This window comes from Mixophyes fleayi, chromosome 4 (genome assembly GCF_038048845.1).
Source record: "Mixophyes fleayi isolate aMixFle1 chromosome 4, aMixFle1.hap1, whole genome shotgun sequence".
NCBI classification, from domain to species: domain Eukaryota; kingdom Metazoa; phylum Chordata; class Amphibia; order Anura; family Limnodynastidae; genus Mixophyes; species Mixophyes fleayi.
The window spans coordinates 33,434,992-33,455,508 of record NC_134405.1 but is presented as its reverse complement, the minus strand read 5'-3'; the positions used below and the strand labels follow the sequence as shown (position 1 = coordinate 33,455,508).

General features: G+C 45.9%; 1 protein-coding gene across 4 annotated transcripts; it reads left to right on the top strand.

Moving 5' to 3' along the window:
* The first annotated feature begins 5,465 nt into the window (after positions 1–5,465).
* On the top strand, positions 5,466–11,436 carry BACC1 (BPTF associated chromatin complex component 1). Of its 4 annotated transcripts, none has more exons than XM_075206532.1 (6): positions 5,466–5,713; positions 6,392–6,486; positions 8,134–8,235; positions 8,476–8,684; positions 8,795–8,902; positions 11,134–11,436. In XM_075206532.1, the coding sequence occupies exons 1-6, from the start codon at positions 5,693–5,695 to the stop codon at positions 11,196–11,198; spliced, it is 600 nt and encodes a 199-aa protein (XP_075062633.1). In that variant the 5' UTR covers positions 5,466–5,692; the 3' UTR covers positions 11,199–11,436. The 4 variants fall into 4 exon arrangements, with proteins under 4 accessions (XP_075062633.1, XP_075062635.1, XP_075062634.1 ...); XM_075206533.1 differs by having other exon boundaries at positions 5,468–5,713; positions 8,798–8,902; XM_075206534.1 differs by lacking the exon at positions 8,134–8,235.
* Positions 11,437–20,517: the final 9,081 nt, after the last annotated feature.

Sequence of the window (20,517 nt, the reverse complement as noted above, 5' to 3'; positions counted from 1 at the left end):
ATGTTTGCAAAAATGCCTCCTCTATCCTCCTCTCTTCCTGCTGTAATAAGTGCTCTAATAACTGTTCTCTCCCTGCTCTAATGCTGAGACCTAACCCTTCTCTCTCCCCCTGTCAAATGGCGCTGGATTGCTGTGGAGGTGGATATTTAAGCATTTCAAACATCGCGAGAACCGAGCTCCAAGATCCGACGACGTCACAATAACGTTTTGCCTCGATTTCAATTTCGAATAGGTGGGAGAGTACTGAGCCTACTCGGCTCGGTACTCGGATACCTCAAGTTCGGGTGAGTTCAGTTCTCGGGGAACCGAGCCCGTCCATCTCTAGTGATAAGGGAGAGGGCAAATGTACTGTGATGAGGGAATGGGGGAGGCATGTACTGTGGTAAGGGAGACGGGTAATGTCCTATTGTGCTGTGATAAGGGAATGGGGGGGGAGGCATGTACTATAATGAGGAAGTGGGGGCATCTACTGTGATGAGGGAATGGGGGAGGCATGTACTGTGATAAGGGAGAGGAGTAATGTCCTATTGTGCTGTGATAAGGGAATGGGGGGGGAGGCATGTACTATAATGAGGAAGTGGGGGCATCTACTGTGATGAGGGAATGGGGGAGGCATGTACTGTGATAAGGGAGAGGAGTAATGTCCTATTGTGCTGTGATAAGGGAATGGGGGGGGAGGCATGTACTATAATGAGGAAGTGGGGGCATCTACTGTGATGAGGGAATGGGGGAGGCATGTACTGTGATAAGGGAGAGGAGTAATGTCCTATTGTGCTGTGATAAGGGAATGGGGGGAGGCATGTACTATAATGAGGAAGTGGGGGCATCTACTGTGATGAGGGAATGGGGGAGGCATGTGCTGTGATAAGGGAGAGGAGTAATGTCCTATTGTGCTGTGATAAGGGAATGGGGGGGGAGGCATGTACTATAATGAGGAAGTGGGGGCATCTACTGTGATGAGGGGATGGGGGGGCATGTACTGTGATGAGGGAATGGAAGAGGTATGTACTGTGATGCGCAAGGGGAGGAATATACTGTGATGAGGGAATGTACTGTGATGTGGGAGAGGGGGGAGGCATGTACTGTGATGTGGGAGAGGGGGGAGGCATGTACTGTGATGAGGGAATGGGGGGGCATGTACTGTGATGAGGGGGAGGCATGTGCTATGATGAGTAGGAGGGGCATCTACTGTGATGAAGGATGGGGGGGCATGTACTGTGATGAGGGAATGGAAGAGGTATGTACTGTGATGCGCAAGGGGAGGAATATACTGTGATGAGGGAATGTACTGTGATGAGGGAATGGGGGGCATGTACTGTGATGAGGGAATGGAAGAGGTATGTACTGTGATGCGCAAGGGGAGGAATATACTGTGATGAGGGAATGTACTGTGATGAGGGAATGGGGGGGGCATGTACTGTGATGTGGGAGAGGGGGGAGGCATGTACTGTGATGAGGGAATGGGGGGGAGGCATGTACTGTGATGAGTGGGAGGCATGTGCTATGATGAGGAAGAGGGGCATCTACTGTGATGAGGGAATGGGGGGACATAGACTGTGATGAGGAAGAGGGGGGGAGGCATGTACTGTGATGAGGGAATGGGGGGACATAGACTGTGATAAGGGAATGGGGGAGGCATGTACTGTGATGAGGGAATGGGGGGGCATGTACTGTGATGAGGGAATGGAAGAGGTATGTACTGTGATGCACAAGGGGAGGAATATACTGTGATGAGGGAATGTACTGTGATGAGGGAATGGGGGGGCATGTACTGTGATGTGGGAGAGGGGGGAGGCATGTACTGTGATGTGGGAGAGGGGGGAGGCATGTACTGTGATGTGGGAGAGGGGGGAGGCATGTACTGTGATGTGGGAGAGGGGGGAGGCATGTACTGTGATGAGGGGGAGGCATGTGCTATGATGAGGAAGAGGGGCATCTACTGTGATGAGGGAATGGGGGGACATAGACTGTGATGAGGAAGAGGGGGGGAGGCATCTACTGTGATGAGGGAATGGGGGGACATAGACTGTGATAAGGGAATGGGGGAGGCATGTACTGTGATGAGGGAATGGGGGGGCATGTACTGTGATGAGGGAATGGAAGAGGTATGTACTGTGATGCACAAGGGGAGGAATATACTGTGATGAGGGAATGTACTGTGATGAGGGAATGGGGGGGCATGTACTGTGATGTGGGAGAGGGGGGAGGCATGTACTGTGATGTGGGAGAGGGGGGAGGCATGTACTGTGATGTGGGAGAGGGGGGAGGCATGTACTGTGATGAGGGGGAGGCATGTGCTATGATGAGGAAGAGGGGCATCTACTGTGATGAGGGAATGGAAGAGGTATGTACTGTGATGCGCAAGGGGAGAAATATACTGTGATGAGGGAATGTACTGTGATGAGGGAATGGGGGGGAGGCATGTACTGTGATGGGGAATGGAAGAGGTATGTACTGTGATGCGCAAGGGGAGGAATATACTGTGATGAGGGAATGTACTGTGATGAGGGAATGGGGGGGGGGGCATGTACTGTGATGAGGGGGAGGCATGTGCTATGATGAGGAAGAGGGGCATCTACTGTGATGAAGGATGGGGGGGCATGTACTGTGATGAGGGAAAGGGGGATTGTACTGTGATGAAGGAATGGAGCGGAGGTATGTACTGTGATTAGGGAGTGGGTGGAGGCATGTACTGTGATAAAAGAGTGGTAGGAGGCATGTACTGTGATGAGGGAGTGGGGGGAACCATCTACTGTGATGTGTGAGAGGGGGAATGTACTGTGATGAGGAAAGGGAGCATGTACTGTGAGGAGGGAGTGGGGGGAGGCATGTACTGTGATGTGGGAGAGATTCCCGGTGAATCGCGGCGTTTGGCCCCGCCCCCCGCTGTCAAATGACGCGGGCGCGTCATGATGTCACAGGGGGCGGGTCCGAAATGACGCGATTTGGCATGTACTGTGATGAGGGAGTGTGGGAAGCATGTACTGTAATGAGGATGTACAGTCATGGTCGAAAAGTTTTGATTATGACACAAATGTTATTTTTCACAGTCTGCTGCATTAGGTTTTATGATGGCAATTTGCATATACCGGTACTCCAGAATGTCATGAAGAGTGATCAGATGAATTGAAATTAGTTTCAAAGTCCCTCTTTGCCATGACAATGAGTTTTATCCAAAAAACAACATTTCCACTCCATTTCATTCCTGCCACAAAAAGGACCAGCTGACATCAGGTCAGTGATTCTCTTGTTAACACAGGTGAGAGTGTTGAAAAGGATATGGCTGGAGATCACTCTGTCATGCTGATTGAGTGGCTTAGTGGTTAGCAGTAGTGCCTCACAGCACTGGGGTCATGAGTTTGATTCCCAACCATGGACTTATCTATGTGAAGTTTGTATTTTCTCCCCGTGTTTGCGTGGGTTTCCTCCGGATGATCCGGTTTCCTCCCACACTCTAAAAACATACTGGTAGGTTAATTGGCTGCTATTAAATTGACCTTAGTCTCTCTCTGTCTGTGTGTGTATATGTTAGGGGATTTAGACTGTAAGCTCTAATCGGGCAGGGACTGATGTGAATGAGTTCTCTGTACAGCGCTGTGGAAATAGTGGTGCTCTATAAATAAATAGATGATGATGATGATGATTGAGTTAGAATAACAGACTGGAAGCTTTAAAAGGAGGGTGGTGCTTGAAATCATTGTTCTTCCTTTGGTTACCTGCAAAGAAACATGTGCAGTCATCATTGCTTTGCACAAAAAATGCTTCACATGTAAGATTATTGCTGCTAGTAAGATTGCACCTAAATCAACTATTTATCGGATCATCAAGAACTTCAAGGAAAGAGGTTCAATAGTTGTGAAGAAGGCTTCAGTGCCCACAAGAATGTTCAGCAAGCGCCAGGACTGTCTACTAGAGTTGATTCAGCTGGGGGATCGAGGCACCACCAGTGCAGAGCTTGCTCAGGAATGGCAGCATACAGGTGTGATTGCATCTGTACACACAGTGAGGCGAAGACTTTTAGAGCCTTTTCCAGCATGATGGAGCACCTTGCCATAAGTGATAACTAAGTGGCTCGGGATCAAAATATTGAAATTTTGGGTCCATAACGAGGAAACTCCCCAGACCTTAATCCATTGAGAACTTGTGGTCAATCCTCAAGTGGCGGGTGGACAAACAAAAACCTACACCAAGCTTCGATTAGTCAAGAATGGGCGGCCATCAGTCAGTATGTGGCCCAGAAGTTGATTGACAGCATGTCAGGGCAAATTGCAGAGATCTTCAAATAGAAGGGTCAACACTGCAAATATTGACTCTTTGCATACACTTAATGTAATTGTCAATAAAAGCCTTTGACACTTATGAAATGCTTGTAATTTTACTTCAGTATACCATAGCAACATGTGACAAAAAGGTCTGAAAACACTGAAGCAGCAAACTTTGTGAAATCCAATACCAGTGTCATTCTCACAACTTTTGCCCATGACTGCGCTGTGATGAGGGAGAGGGGGAATGTACTGTAATGAGGGAATGGGGGTAGGCATGTACTGTGATGAGAGAGTGGGGGAGGCATCTATAGAGATGAGAGAGTGGAGGGAAGGCATGTCCTGTGAAGATAAGGAAGAAAAAACCTTGATAAAGACCCCTGTCGGGTCAAAACGCGTTGGTGTGGTGTGGATCCTGGAACTTGTAGTCCTGACTGCAATACCATTTATGAGGAAGGTTTTTCTTCTAAGGAGATCTGGATTTCAAAGACCCATATTACATATGCAGACCATCGGTCATTTCTGGTGAGCAGCCATTACTTACTCTTTCAGGACACATGTTATAAAAAGGAAAATACTTTTTTATATATATATATATATTTTATTCATTGTTGAACAATAAATGTTATGAAGGATAATGCACTATGGGACCTTTGTCTTTTTTTCCCCCCTTTTTTCCACATATTGCAACTTTGTGAATATTGAACTCCATTGAATGAGAGCATCAAATTGAACATATTTTGTGGAAATAACACCTTGATAAACTTTATATATGGACATTGCTAAAAACGACAATTATAGTGTAAATTCATAATTTATACTCCTACTGTGCATTATATATCTTAGTTAATTGTGTAGCGCCAATAGGTGTGGAATTTTTGTATTTCTATGTCAATGTAATGATTTGGTGATCTCTAATATGCCTTTATCTCACATTAAGGGGTGCATTATCCCATATATACACACTATGCATGTATTATATAGTATTGTATTACTATTAGGGACAGAATTTGGGGTCAATGTCCCTATTGTCCATTTTCATAGTTGTGTCCTCTCATTGTATACATAGTACCCAGCTTAACCAATAAGCACAGCGTAAACAGCACCCAATAGGATCACAACAAGACGACTGCTCAGCCAATAGGAAAACAGCAGGGGCGGGCATTACGCCTGTGAACGACAGGACACGGCAGCCTATAGCTGTGCGAGCTAGCGGTGGGCGGGATTCCCACTGTGTCGGAGCGTCGGCGAAAGGAGCCAATCGCAGCGCGGTATTGGCGTACGGCTAGCGAATAGGAAGCGGGAGACTGCGTGTGTTGAGGCGGTCACACGGCGGGTTACCGGCAGCAGAACGACGGCAGCTCGGTCGTGAGCGACGGAGGGTTCGGCTCGTTCTAACAACACCCTCCAGACCTTTTCACCCTGGCACCATGACGTCAGCATCGACTAAGGTACCCGTGCGGCCTGGATGGCCTCTCATTGGCAGAGAGGAGTCATGTGCCCATTATTATGCTAGCTGTGCATGCCGGGAGATGTAGTCCTTTAACCACTAGGAGGAAGACTATACATTACCATACATACAACATGCTTCTCGTGCTACATGTGCACTGCATGATATGTGTAGGGAATTTGTTATGTTATGTTTAGTGTAATTGCTATGTGTAGTAAATACAGTACAAATACCCATGTCTAAAAATAAATATAATTGCACATTAGACTGTACATATATTTGCATTTTTACGCATGCTTAACTTGTGTTGCACTGCAGCGCCTTTCTTTTTCTTTTCTTTAATGTTCCTAGTGTCATTACAGTGCCCCTGATTCACGTTAACTCAGGTGAAAACTTGCTTTCATCTCAATGGGAGCACATTGTAAGCGCAATGTGAAGCGACAAAGTTTTTTCCACACGCGTTTTGCCTGAACATAACTTATTTATTTTGTTTCAATTGCGTTTAATGAAATTTTGATAGATACATTTACATTTGTGTTTGAACGAAATGTAAAATAGAAATTAAATGCGTATTTAGAAAACGGTGAAAAAACCCATTGCAAACACCCATGGGTATACGTAGCCTTAAGGTGCTGTGAATGCAGATTTATTTTGCATTTGTTTCCCTCTGTGTATCCAGGTCGGGGAGATCTTCTCAGCGGCCGGAGCCGCCTTCACAAAGTTGGGAGAGCTAACTATGCAGCTTCACCCTGTGACTGATTCCTCACCGGCAGGGTAATCGTCATCTAGCATCTATATCGATCTATATTCTGTCACCTCTCCTAATATCCATCCCTATTGTTATTTTATCTCTGTTTCCTTCCTCTGTCGTATGGATCTTTCTAACCACTTTATACTGCCTTCCTGCCCTGCTGCTGAGGGATACAAAATAAATCATACCTTGAGCTTCAAAAGCAACATCTGCTACTTATTATCCATCGTGGTGGGGTCCTGTCCCGTTCACATGATCTCTACCTCTCCAGTTATGGTACCCATACCCCTGCTTCCCCATATACGGTAAACAAATCATCCTTTTAAAACATACTTGCCAACTCTCCCTGAATTAGGGGTGATCTCCCTCACTCCCTGAAGAGTCTGGCATTCTTCCTGATGCTGAGTTAGTACAAGACGTGGTTGACTTCGCTATCTGTGGCAGGATGACAGTTCAGAAATTGTGTCCTATGTCCATGTATTGATGCCTATGGAGATGGCCATTTTCATGGAGACCAAGATTTAATCAAAGACTTATAGGTCAGACAACATGACTTCAGTGATGGAGACAGAAATGTAAAAGACACTTCAGCCTGTAGAGATTCATTAGCTGCTTTTCTTTAACGCATAGTTGCATACTCTCCCGGAATGTCTGGGAGACTCCCGCATTTCTGGGAGACCTCCCGGGAGAGCAGGGCAACCTCCCGGTTCTCGCCCCTGCAATAGATAAGTTGGGGGGGACTTAATGACGCAAATATTGTCATCTTAGCCCCTGCTGTAATTGGGCAAAATTGTGACAATTGTTTAGGGGGCGGGATCAACATGATGCGATTTGTCAAGCCTTGAACCCGTACGCCCACCTCCCCGGGATCTCCCTGATGCCAACGAGGAAAAGTTGGCAAGTATGTTTTAAAACTAGCCACACATGAAATACACATTCCACATGGTTATATTGCACTTATTTCCACTGCATTATGCCACATACCTGAAGTCAGTGCTAAGCAAACATGTAGCATACATGTAACGTTACTACAGCAGAACCATACAGTAGGTCTATCATTGGTTCTCAGTGGCCACGCACTACTCTCCTAATATGTAATAGGTGGTCTCAATCTGCTCAGAGTTCTTGTAGATATTCACTCTCTGCGAAGCTTTACTCATTTAGTGTACAGGATCCACCATAAAGTCACATTTCTTCCACTCTTGAGCTCATGCTCCATTTCTGGACGTTTAATGGACGCGTATTTATTTCTGTTGAAGAGAGAAATTTGGGCAGAGGAATAGTTAGCAGAAACAGGGGAGACGGACATGACCATGCAGGTTATATCCCTCACTCCTTGGGCCTGAATCATTAAGGAACATAAATGGCTATTCTGTGCATATAATCCGCAGATTTGATCTGCACATGCCCAGAACCGGACTGTAGGCGTATCTTCAGATCTGCTCCTTGTTGAATTCGGACGTGCGTATGCCCACAATTTGTGCGTTTTAAAGCAAATGCAGGTTGCGCTCGGGCCAAATCTCAGTCTCCTCCTTTATCTCTCTCCCTGTTCTTTGCATTCTCTTCCATCTCTTCCCATACCATCTCTCTCTATGTTGCACAAGCCTCCTCCTGTCTCCCCCTCCCCATGGCTCTAGTCTCACTCCTGGTTTCCTGTTGTGTCTCCCCAGGGCCCGCTGGACAGACACTGAGATTCAGATGTTGCATGCAGCTGTCAGACGCTTCGGGGAGGACTTAAATCAGATCAGCTCAGTGATCAAGGAGAGGACAGTGTAAGGAGAGAGCCAGGGGGTGGGAGACAGAGAGAATGGAGAATAGAAGATGGTGGGAGTGAAATAATGACAGTGGTTTGGAATTTACTCCTCCCTCCCTCAGTGTTTGTCTCTTGCATTACGTCTGTTTATTCTATACCCATGCCTCGCATTCTTTTACCTCATTACCACCCTCCACGTGTTCTCTGTACGCTCCTCCATCCTCTTCCTTATCCGCCATCTTACTTTGTCCCCTGACAGTGCACAGATTAAGTTTGCCGTGAAACGGAAGATCTATGACGACAGCGGTGTTCCCCTGACGTGTGACTCCCCCCGGAAAGTGGTAAAGAAGGTTGTACCCGTGTCCTCTTCGGTACCTTCTGTCATCACGGTGTCGGCACCGCAGGTGGTCGGTGGAACGACTCTCCCCGAGGGTTCTCAAGCGGCCATGAGGAAACGCAAGTCATCTGGTGAGAGGGGGGTGGCAATGAAAGGATGGATATTGGGATAGGGGGGTACGGACATGGGGTGTTTTGGTGTGCTATAAGGCGCTCTCTTCTCTCCACCTTTCTTGTTCCAGCAGATGTAACTCTCAGTGCCCTTAATGACTCGGATGCAAACAGTGACCTGGTAGATATTGAGGGTCTTGGCGACAGGAGCACTGTGAAAAAACTCAACTTTGATCAAGGTGTGATTCTTAATTTTTTTATTCTTCCTCTCCGTTTTCTTGTCGTCTCTAATTAAGCTATATTATGTTCCTTCACGTTGTGTCTGTCTTCCTTCTGTCTTGTGCGCCTCTCGTCTGTACTTTTATGTTCATCCATTTTGTACTAATCCTCCTTTCCCTCTGTTTGGCTAAACTTTCATATTTATTTGTTTATGTATTTATTTATCTCTCCTCCCCCTCCACTTTATGTCCATTCTTCTGCTCCCCCCACCCCGTTCTCGTTTCCCTTTCCTCCGCTGCTTCCCTGTTCTCCTTTCCCTCTCTCACACTTACACCCAATACTTCATCCCTCTACTCCGCTGCTCCCCTGTTCTCCTTTCCCTCTCTCCCACTTACACCCAATACTTCATCCCTCTACCCCGCTGCTCTCGTTCTCCATTCCCTCTCCTCCACTTACACCCAATACTTTGCCCCTCTCTTCTGCTGCTTCCCTGTTCTAAATTCCCTCTCTCCACTTACACCCAATATTTCATCCCTCTACCCCGCTGCTCCCGTTCTTCTTTTCCTCTACTCCACTGCTCTCCTGTTCACAATTCCCTCTCCTGCGCTTACACCCAATACCACATCCCTCTACTCCACTGCTCCTCTGTTCTCCTTTCCCTCTCCTCCACTTACACCCAAAGCTTCATCCCTCTACTCCACTGCTCCCCTGTTCTCCTTTCCCTCTCCTCCACTTGCACCCAAAGCTTCATACCTCTCCTCCGCTGCTCCACTCTTCTCAATTCCCTCTCCTCCGCTGCTCCCCTGTTCTCCTTTCTCTCTCCTCCTTTGTTCCCGTTATCCTTTCCCTCTCCTCCAATGCTCTCCTCGTCACCTTTTCCCACCCTCTCCAAGTTCCCCTTTCCCCTCTCCTCGCTCCCATGTTCCCCATTTCCGATCTCCTCTGCTTCCCTGTTCTCTTTTTTTTTTTCTCCTCTCCCCCTTTCTCCTCTCCACTGCTCCCACAGTCCCCTTTCCTTCACCTCCACTCCCCTGCTCTTCTTTTGCATTATCTTTTACCTCTGTTCTCTGCTTTTGCCCCAATTCTCTTTTCCCGTTTCTTTCCTTTGGTTCCTGTTTTCCTTGCTCTCTCCTCCAGTTTGCACCCATTATCTTTCTCCTGTATTTCTGTCCCTTCTCTCCACTTTTTCCCTTTCCTTCACTTTGACTTTCCCTGTTCTCCATCTCCCCCTATTCTCCTTTACCTCCCCTCAACTTTCTGTCGCTTCCCCCCATTCACCTTTGCCTCTTACATCACCCCCCTTCTCCTTACCCCCTTTTCTTCATCCTCCTTCACCCCCATTCTTCTTTTATCTTCTCCACTTACTTTGGCTCTTGTTCTCTTTCCCTTCCATTCAGCTACCCCACCTTCTTCTTTCGCTTACCTCTACTTTCTGCCCTACCCTACCTGTCCTTCTTTTCCCCGCTCCTCCCGCCTTCTTTTCCTGTCCTCCCTTTCCCCGCTCCTCCCGCCTTCTTTTCCTGTCCTCCCTTTCCCCGCTCCTCCCGCCTTCTTTTCCTGTCCTCCCTTTCCCCGCTCCTCCCGCCTTCTTTTCCTGTCCTCCCTTTCCCCGCTCCTCCCGCCTTCTTTTCCTGTCCTCCCTTTCCCCGCTCCTTCCGCCTTCTTTTCCTGTCCTCCCTTTCCCCGCTCCTCCCGCCTTCGTTTCCTGTCCACCCTTTCCCTGCTCCTCTCGCCTTCTTTTCCTGTCCTCCCTTTCCCCGCTCCTCCCGCCTTCGTTTCCTGTCCACCCTTTCCCTGCTCCTCTCGCCTTCTTTTCCTGTCCTCCCTTTCCCGCTCCTCCCGCCTTCTTTACCTGTTCTGACTTCTCCCGCCTTCTTTCCCTGTCCTCCCTTTCCCCGCTCCTCCCGCCTTCTTTTCCTGTCCTCCCTTTCCCCGCTCCTCCCGCCTTCTTTCCCTGTCCTCCCTTTCCCTGCTTCTCCCGCCTTCTTTCCCTCCACCACTTTGGCCCCTTTCTCTTTATCCTCTCCTCTGCCTACCCCCATCTCCATTCTCCTTTACCTCCTCTCCTTTGTCCTTCTCTTACTTTGGCCCATGTTCCCCTTTCTTCAGCCAGCCCTTATTCTCCTTTCCCTGTCCTCTCTTCTTTGGCCCTAATTTATCTTTTTCCTCTCCTCTGTTTACCATCCCCTCCCCCCATTTCCTTTACAGACTCCCTGTCCTCTAATCCTGTTTATTCCTTTTTCCATTTCAGATAGTCTAAATTTGGATTCCAGTTTTATTATGAACTCCAGTGACCTCCCCCTGTTATCTCGCTGATGGCCTGTGTTACACCCACCTGTCTCTTGTACATATGAGTCTTCTCCCTTTCTGACCATTCCCTGGCATAACGTCACTGCAGTTCTGCTCCTGTAGATACCGTCACCGTGTCACATCCCGCATCATCCACAGGAGACCAATGAGCTTACGACCTATCATATTGACATTGTGACCCATAGCGAAGGCAGACTTTGCTGCTTTTTTTTTTTTTTTTTAATAAAACTATTGAAATGTCAAACTGAAATCTGTCATTTTTTCTTTTCATCCCACCATGTTGAATTTTCCCAAACGCCCTGAAGCAGCACAGACAGAACTGGCAGCTGTTATCGTGAGGGCACTGCCAATATCTGTGTGCTGCTAAAGGGAGATTGGCACTGCCCAGATCTGTGTTGTTAGCAGTAGACGGCTGCTGCCCGTATCAGTCTGTCGATGTTGAAGACTGGTAATGCCAGTGTACACTCGGGCAGTATGAGAACTCTTGCACTCTTGTAGAATTCTGGTTATAGATGTGTCAACTCCATTAGATTGGTGGGGATTAATAAAAATGGATGTAAGAGTTAGTCACTGCCAATACCCATATTGTCTTATACGCCAGGGGGCAATTACAACAGCTGCCACTGTCATTGAGAGTCTTAATTAGTCAGGAGTAAACCCAGATAGAATCAACCTTGGCAAAACCGTGTTGCTCTGCAGGGCTGGGGCAAATCTAAAATGTGCAGACAGATTTAGAGTTGGGAAGGATGACTCCCAGTTCAACTCTAAATTGCAGAGTTAAAATAAAGCTGCCCAGCATTTGTGTCCTACATGCCAACAGGCATGGTTATCCCTGCATGCACAAAAACAAAATTGCCTTTGTACTCCTTACATCGTGGTTTGCCCTGGTATAAATATACACACTTTAGCTTTGTTCCGAACCCTAATCCTTTCGTGGAGGGATTGGCAGACTGCCAGCTTCGCAGGTCCGTGTTTTCAGCCCACGACTTATTTGCTGTCGGCGTAAAAGCCAAACTAAGTGCCTAAATATATCCCCTCCTTTAGCCGTGTAGAGAGATTGGCACAGTGAGTGTCATGGGCTGATCAGCAATGAAATATCTGCACTATAGAAAAGCTGGCAGTGTATATGTGTCATTGGTGAACACTAGTTTATATGGGTAATTATATACACTCGTAATGTCTAATATAAATATAGGTGCTGAAAAGTGGTTTTGTGTTATCTGTATTTATGATGCAAAGGTTATAGATGTGTGGGTGAACTGCTCAGGACTCTGGGTTACATCGTATAGTTTGTTACACAGCAGATAAGACAGAAAACATGCCACAATACAGTTATTATCAGACTGCTATTAATACAGACAACCCCAGCCTTGAACATGCTATTTATTGCAATAAATCACATTCGATTCTAAAATCCAGACCTGTATGTTATGCTACATTTCATATCTAGCCAGGGCCAACAGCCTATTGCTAGTACACCTATAGCCAGTGCATGTGTGAGCACTGCATAGACCCAGGCACCCCAGTATAAATGTCCTCCTTCACACATTGGCAGAGGGGTGAGCACAGCACCCGAATCTATTGTGTATGTGCAGCAACATGTGGGAAGAATCTGTGAATGCCGAAAAAATATGGAAGTGGGTTCCATGCGTGTACACAATAGTATTTGTCAACATCCGTGCTAAATGTATGCAAATCGGTCTTAAAAGAGTGCAAGCTCCCTTGACCCAGGTTATTTGTCGTTCGCCCCGAGAGATGGTTGGGGGGGGGGATAAAAAGAAAAGGAGAGAGGAAAATAAGGGGGAGACCGTATAGAGAGCAGAACAAAGAAGATTACTCCACACCCAACCCTTACACTTCCCTTCTACAAAATACCTTCTTAAAATTTTGTTCACCCGTTTTTTTTCTCCCCCCACTTGACACCCGCCTCCTTTGCTCACTTACCTTTGAGTACACCCCAGGTGTATAATTAATTTGGAAGACTTGTTACCCAGACCCCCCCCCCCCCCCCCTCCGCCACCTCTCCCTTTGCATCCTCTCTCAGAGACACATCTGAACAGCAACCATATCACACTTGCACTCTCCTTTGCACCCCAATATTTAGGGATATCCACCTCGGGGGGCAGCTTGGGGCGTCTCCCTCGACCCCCTCACCCTCTGTAGAGAAGTTGCGTCCAAAGCGAGAGCTCTCTCTCTCCCTTTCTCTCTTTCTCAGCAGAAAACTCTCTCCTCTCCCCCCACACAACTTTCTACACTTAAATCAAATACGTTTGACTCGCCAGAAAAATCCCCAAAAAATTGGGGGTGTGGGGAAAGGGGGGAGGAGCGCTAAGCCCAATTTTGGTGACGCTTGGAGAAACGGGGTGCGAGATAAAAATAGGGAAATAAGGGGAACATTTGAGGCCCGAAGTTAACTAGTCTGACTCGTGTTTTGACTTTGTGCCAAAAGACATTGAGAGAAAGAAAAGGGAGGGGGGGAGAGCAGAGGGGATACAGGACGAGAGAGAAAGTTGGACTAAAAAAAAAAAAGTAAATGTGAAGAAAAGAAGAATGATAGAAAATCCAGAGAAAAAGAACATAGGGGAATAGAATAGCGAAGAAAGGCAACATTCTCTCAAACTTTGAAAGTACGTAGAGCAAGAGAAAGGAGGGACACTGACAGGGAATAAGAGAGATAGGAAGTAGAAGAATGAGACAGATGATGCAATTGCAGTTAAAGCTGTGGACTACTTTTTATTCACACAATTTTATATGTGTAGTTTAAAAATGGAACAGTGCATTAAAATTGTACAATTTCTCATGCTTGACACACCAGGGGGTATATTTACTAAACTGCGGGTTTGAAAAAGTGCAGATGTTGCCTATAGCAACCACTCAGATTCTAGCTGTCATTTTGTAGAATGTACTATATAAATGATAACTAGAATCTGATTGGTTGCTATAGGCAACATCTCCACTTTTTCAAACTTGCAGTTTAGTAAATATACCCGCAGGTTTTTTTTTAATAACAACTTGCAAGTGTTCAGGAACTTCTAGTAACTAGCGAGTAATTAGCGCACATTAGACAATGAAAGAAAAGGTCTGATTTGTTGTTACGGGTGTAAGCGTTTTTGCACCTTGATAAATATGCCTCAATATGTTTTCAAAGATGTAATACTCTGTCTATCCAATATCATTCAATGTCCTACGCTGTTCATCTGGTATTCTCATACATTGACCGTGCTCTCCCTCAGTGACCATCCCTACTTTAAAAAACTGACCATTCAACGATCTCACTGACCATCCATGCTTTAACACACTGACCATTCAACGATCTCACTGACCATCCATGTTCTAACACACTGACCATTCAACGATCTCACTGACCATCTGTGCTCTAACACACTGACCATTCAACGATCTCACTGGCCATCCATGTTCTAACACACTGACCATTCAACGATCTCACTGACCATCCGTGCTCTAACACACTGACCATTCAACTATCTCACTGACCATCCGTGGTCTAACACACTGACCATTCAACTATCTCACTGACCATCCGTGCTCTAACACTGACCATTCAATGATCTCACTGACCATCCGTCCTCTAACACACTGACCATTCATCGATCTCACTGACCATCCATGTTCTAACACACTGACCATTCAACAATCTCACTGACCATCTGTGCTCTAACACACTGACCATTCAACGATCTCACTGACCATCCATGCTCTAACACACTGACCATTCAACAATCTCAGTGACCATCCATGCTCTAACACACTGACCATTCAACAATCTCACTGACCATCTGTGCTCTAACACACTGACCATTCAACGATCTCACTGACCATCCGATCTCTAACACACTGACCATTCAACGATCTCACTAACCATCCATGTTCTAACACACTGACCATTTAACTATCTCACTGACCATCCATGATCTAACACACTGACCATTCAACGATCTCACTGACCATCCATGTTCTAGCATACTGTCCATTCAACGATCTCACTGACCATCCGTGCTATAACACACTGACCATTCAACGATCTCACTGACCATCCATGATCTAACACACTGACCATTCAACGATCTCACTGACCATCCATGATCTAACACACTGACCATTCAAAAATCTCAGTGACCATCCATGTTCTAGCATACTGTCCATTCAACGATCTCACTGACCATCCATGTTCTAGCATACTGACCATTCAACAATCTCACTGACCATCCATGTTCTAGCATACTGACCATTCAACGATCTCACTGACCATCCATGTTCTAGCATACTGACCATTCAACGATCTCACTGACCATCCGTGCTCTAACACACTGACCATTCAACAATCTCACTGACCATCCATGTTCTAGCATACTGACCATTCAACAATCTCACTGACCATCCATGTTCTAGCATACTGACCATTCAACGATCTCACTGACCATCCATGTTCTAGCATACTGTCCATTCAACGATCTCACTGACCATCCGTGCTCTAACACACTGACCATTCAACAATCTCGCTGACCATCCATGTTCTAACACACTGACCATTCAACGATCTCACTGACCATCCATGTTCTAGCATACTGACCATTCAACGATCTCACTGACCATCCATGTTCTAGCATACTGACCATTCAACAATCTCAGTGACCATCCATGCTCTAACACATTGACCATTCAACGATCTCACTGACCATCCATGTTCTAACACACTGACCATTCAACAATCTCACTGACCATCCGTGATCTAACACACTGACCATTCAACGATCTCACTGACCATCCATGTTCTAACACACTGACCATTCAACGATCTCACTGACCATCCATGATCTAACACACTGACCATTCAACAATCTCGCTGACCATCCATGTTCTAGCATACTGACCATTCAACAATCTCACTGACCATCCATGTTCTAGCATACTGTCCATTCAACGATCTCACTGACCATCCATGTTCTAGCATACTGTCCATTCAACGATCTCACTGACCATCCGTGCTCTAACATACTGACCATTCAACAATCTCGCTGACCATCCATGTTCTAGCATACTGACCATTCAACGATCTCACTGACCATCCATGTTCTAGCATACTGACCATTCAACAATCTCAGTGACCATCCATGCTCTAACACATTGACCATTCAACGATCTCACTGACCATCCATGTTCTAACACACTGACCATTCAACTATCTCACTGACCATCCATGCTCTAACACACTGACCATTCAACGATCTCACTGACCATCAGTGCTCTAACACACTGACCATTCAACAATCTCACTGACCATCCGTGCTCTCACACACTGACCATCCAACGAGCTCACTGACCATCCGTGCTATAACATACTGACCATTCAACGAGCTCACTGACCATCCGTGCTCTAACACATTGACCATTCAATGATCTCACTGACCATCCGTGCTCTAACACATTGACCATTCAACGATCTCACTGACCATCCATGTTCTAACACACTGATCATTCAACGATCTCACTGACCATCCGTGCTATAACACACTGACCATTCAACGATCTCACTGACCATCCATGATCTAACACACTGACCATTCAACGATCTCACTGACCATCCATGATCTAACACACTGACCATTCAACAATCTCAGTGACCATCCATGTTCTAGCATACTGTCCATTCAACGATCTCACTGACCATCCGTGCTCTAACACACTGACCATTCAACAATCTCGCTGACCATCCATGTTCTAGCATACTGACCATTCAACGATCTCACTGACCATACGTGCTCTAACACACTGACCATTTAACAATCTCACTGACCATCTGTGCTCTAACACACTGACCATTCAACAATCTCACTGACCATCCGTGCTATAACATACTGACCATTCAACGATCTCACTGACCATCCGTGCTCTAACACATTGACCATTCAACGATCTCACTGACCATCCATGTTCTAACACACTGACCATTCAACTATCTCACTGACCATCCATGCTCTAACACACTGACCATTCAACGATCTCACTGACCATCAGTGCTCTAACACACTGACCATTCAACAATCTCACTGACCATCCGTGCTCTCACACACTGACCATCCAACGAGCTCACTGACCATCCGTGCTATAACATACTGACCATTCAACGAGCTCACTGACCATCCGTGCTCTAACACATTGACCATTCAACGATCTCACTGACCATCCATGCTCTCACACACTGATCATTCAACGATCTCACTGACCATCTGTGCTCTAACACACTGACCATTCAACGATCTCACTGACTATCTGTGCTCTCACACACTGATCATTCAACGATCTCACTGACCATCTGTGCTCTAACACACTGATCATTCAACGATCTCACTGACCATCTGTGCTCTAACACACTGACCATCCAACCCTCTCACTGATCATCCATGGTCTCACACTCTGACCATTCAACGATCTCACTGACCATCCAGTGCTGTCACTTAGTGACCATCACTAATCTACTGCAGATCTACCATGCTCTCCCTCACTGACCATCCAATGCTCGCACTGATCTACCATGCTCTCATTCACTGACCATTCAACGATCTCACTGACCATCCATGCTCTAACACACTGACCATCCAATGATCTCACTGACCATCTACGCTCTTGCTCACTGACCATCCAACCCCCTCACCGATCATCCATGCTCTCATTCACTAACCATCCAACGCTCTCACTGACCATCCATTGCTTTCAGTGATCACCTGTGATCTTGCTGACCATTCATCTCATCCCTTTTTATGTTCATCCAAGATTCTCACTGTCCCTCCTACACTTGTGCTCACTGACCTGGTTTGTATATATAAGGCTCTTACTCACTATACACCTCTGTCTATCCAGGACTCTCGTACACTGTCTTCCATCCAGGATTCTCTAGTCTCACTGTATAACTCTTATCACTTAAAGTGGATCTGACACTAACACACAGTGCTGCCTTGCTGTGGGTCGTACTAATACTTATAAATACATAGCCTATCAGTTTACTAGGAGCTAGTACCTCATGAAGACAAGTTAGGCAGTTCCTCGATGATGTTCTTAGCAAATTGAAAGGCTGCATATTGGAGCACACTACAAAAATGGATGCCTCCAATATGCGCAGGTGTCCGGTCCAATTTAATGTCTTATAGTTTGAATTAAATTTTCTCATTCACTATCCTAATGTCCATCCATGAAGCTCACTGTCCATCCTTCTTGCTGATGACCCACACCTGCTCATTGTCCATCAAACTGGTCTTATCTATGTCACTGTCTTATACTCTCCGTCCTACTCTCATTTACTGACCTAACCTGTAATCCGGGACATCCTTCTCGCCGTATTCTCTGTCCATCTCTTTCTAACCCCTTGTCACTCACATGCGGTCTTTATGTCCTTCCCTCCATCCTAAGTGAGTAGGTGTAGACATAGCAGCCTATCTAAGCACTATAACGCCCAACAGCATAATGTCCCAATGCTGCTACTGGTCTGAGCAGTGTGCTTAGGTGAGAAGCCTCCCTTTGATATCATAAATGCGCTGATTACCAGGCGATTCAGAGGCCTAAAGCCAAAATACCAGGCTGTTAATGTGGAGTTGACTTTAATCTAATCTACAATACCTTGAGTAATAAAAATGCGTATTAATAACAGTTCAGTCTAGATAACCTAACTTCAAATGTTTAATAATAAAAGAAGATATTACCTTTGCATTTAGCAAAGAATTCCTGTCTATTACTTTATGGGAATATTGGGTCTCTTGAAAAGCTATAAAAATTGCTGAATCCACCACTGCGTAGCAGATATTCCCACTTACCCAAGTAGATAGACCATAAAATACATAGATATGTGATTACATGATATAAAATGATAGGTATAATTCAAAAACGAGTTGAAAAGGTACAATATTACTCATTTTTGTTGAAGTTAAGTGTTTTCAGACTATTCCGAACAACACATAAAGTGTTTCGGAGATTTACAACTCCTAATTCTGCTTGAAGACGAGTAAGTGGTCTCTAACAATGTGTATCTGAGCCTACTTGGGTTTACATGAATTGTACACGCACTAATTGGGCTTTTTTGCTAAGCATTTACCAGGACAGCATGTGATAAAGAATACAGGATAGGAAATAAAAAGGCCCTCTTTCTTGTAGAGAAATAAGATGGTTAGATCCTTGGATACATTCCAGATTTCTGTGGTTAGCAATTATGGCCACAGGAGAGTTAACCCTCTTCCATTTTCATGGTTGAGAGTTCTTGATGATCAACATTATTATTGCATTCGACAAACAACTCTCCCCCCAGAAAAGTATCAACAGGAGTTTTCGTGCAGGGCCGGATTACGGGAATGGAGGCCCCTGGGCTAAGGGCGCCTCCATTCCCCCGTGAGGCCCCCAATGTGAGCCGCCCCCCGTCCCCCGTGAGGACCCCCCAAGCGCTTACCTGTCACTGCAGTCCTCCTTCCGCGGCGCGCTGTAAGCTCCTTACTGAGGAGATCTCGCGAGAGTTCACTCTCGCGACATCTCCTCAGTAAGCAGATTACTGAGCGCCGGGGACGGATGACTGCACTGACAGTGCTCAGCAGCATTGATCGCCCCCGGACCGATCAATCATGCTGCTGAGGACTTTGAAGGGCCCCCTGGATACCCGAGGCCTCTGGGCTATAGCCCAGTTAGACCTCGGGTTAATCCGGCCCTGTTTTCGTGCAATATTGCGTGAAATTAACTAAAAGGTGATCCATATAACTCTCTAAGTGTTAGAAGTCAGATATTTCAGAAAGAACAAGAGGACTTTATGAGTCTGTCAGGCATAAAGATTTTAGGATCCAAAAAGGATTTTGTAAGTCAGTCAGGCATGGAGATTTAACGACTCACGTGTAACTCTAAAGGTTCAGGTACAGAAACTACCATGGCCGAGTGAGACTGAATTGTCAGACGCCGGGGATGAGACAACGGCAGAGCCGTATGTATACTGGAGACTGAGGGCTTTGTTATGGTGATGATGACTTCTAAAAGTCACTGTGAAGATTACAATGAAAATGTTACACTTGAACATCTAGGATTAAATGTAAATTAAAATATATATTTAAGTGATTCGTATTACATGGAACAATTTACTATCCTACTGTAAAAAAAAAGAAAAAAAAAAAGGATATTATAAGTCACCCTAACTATAATCCTGTGCCCTGTACTCAAGAGCTTACCATCTACTGTCGTACTTTCAGAGGCAGTGATGGTTATCCAGGTGCAATTTTGTAGCGCAGTAACCATAGCAACTAGCCATTCTATTTGGTGCAGTACAAAGTGTCTGTACAAT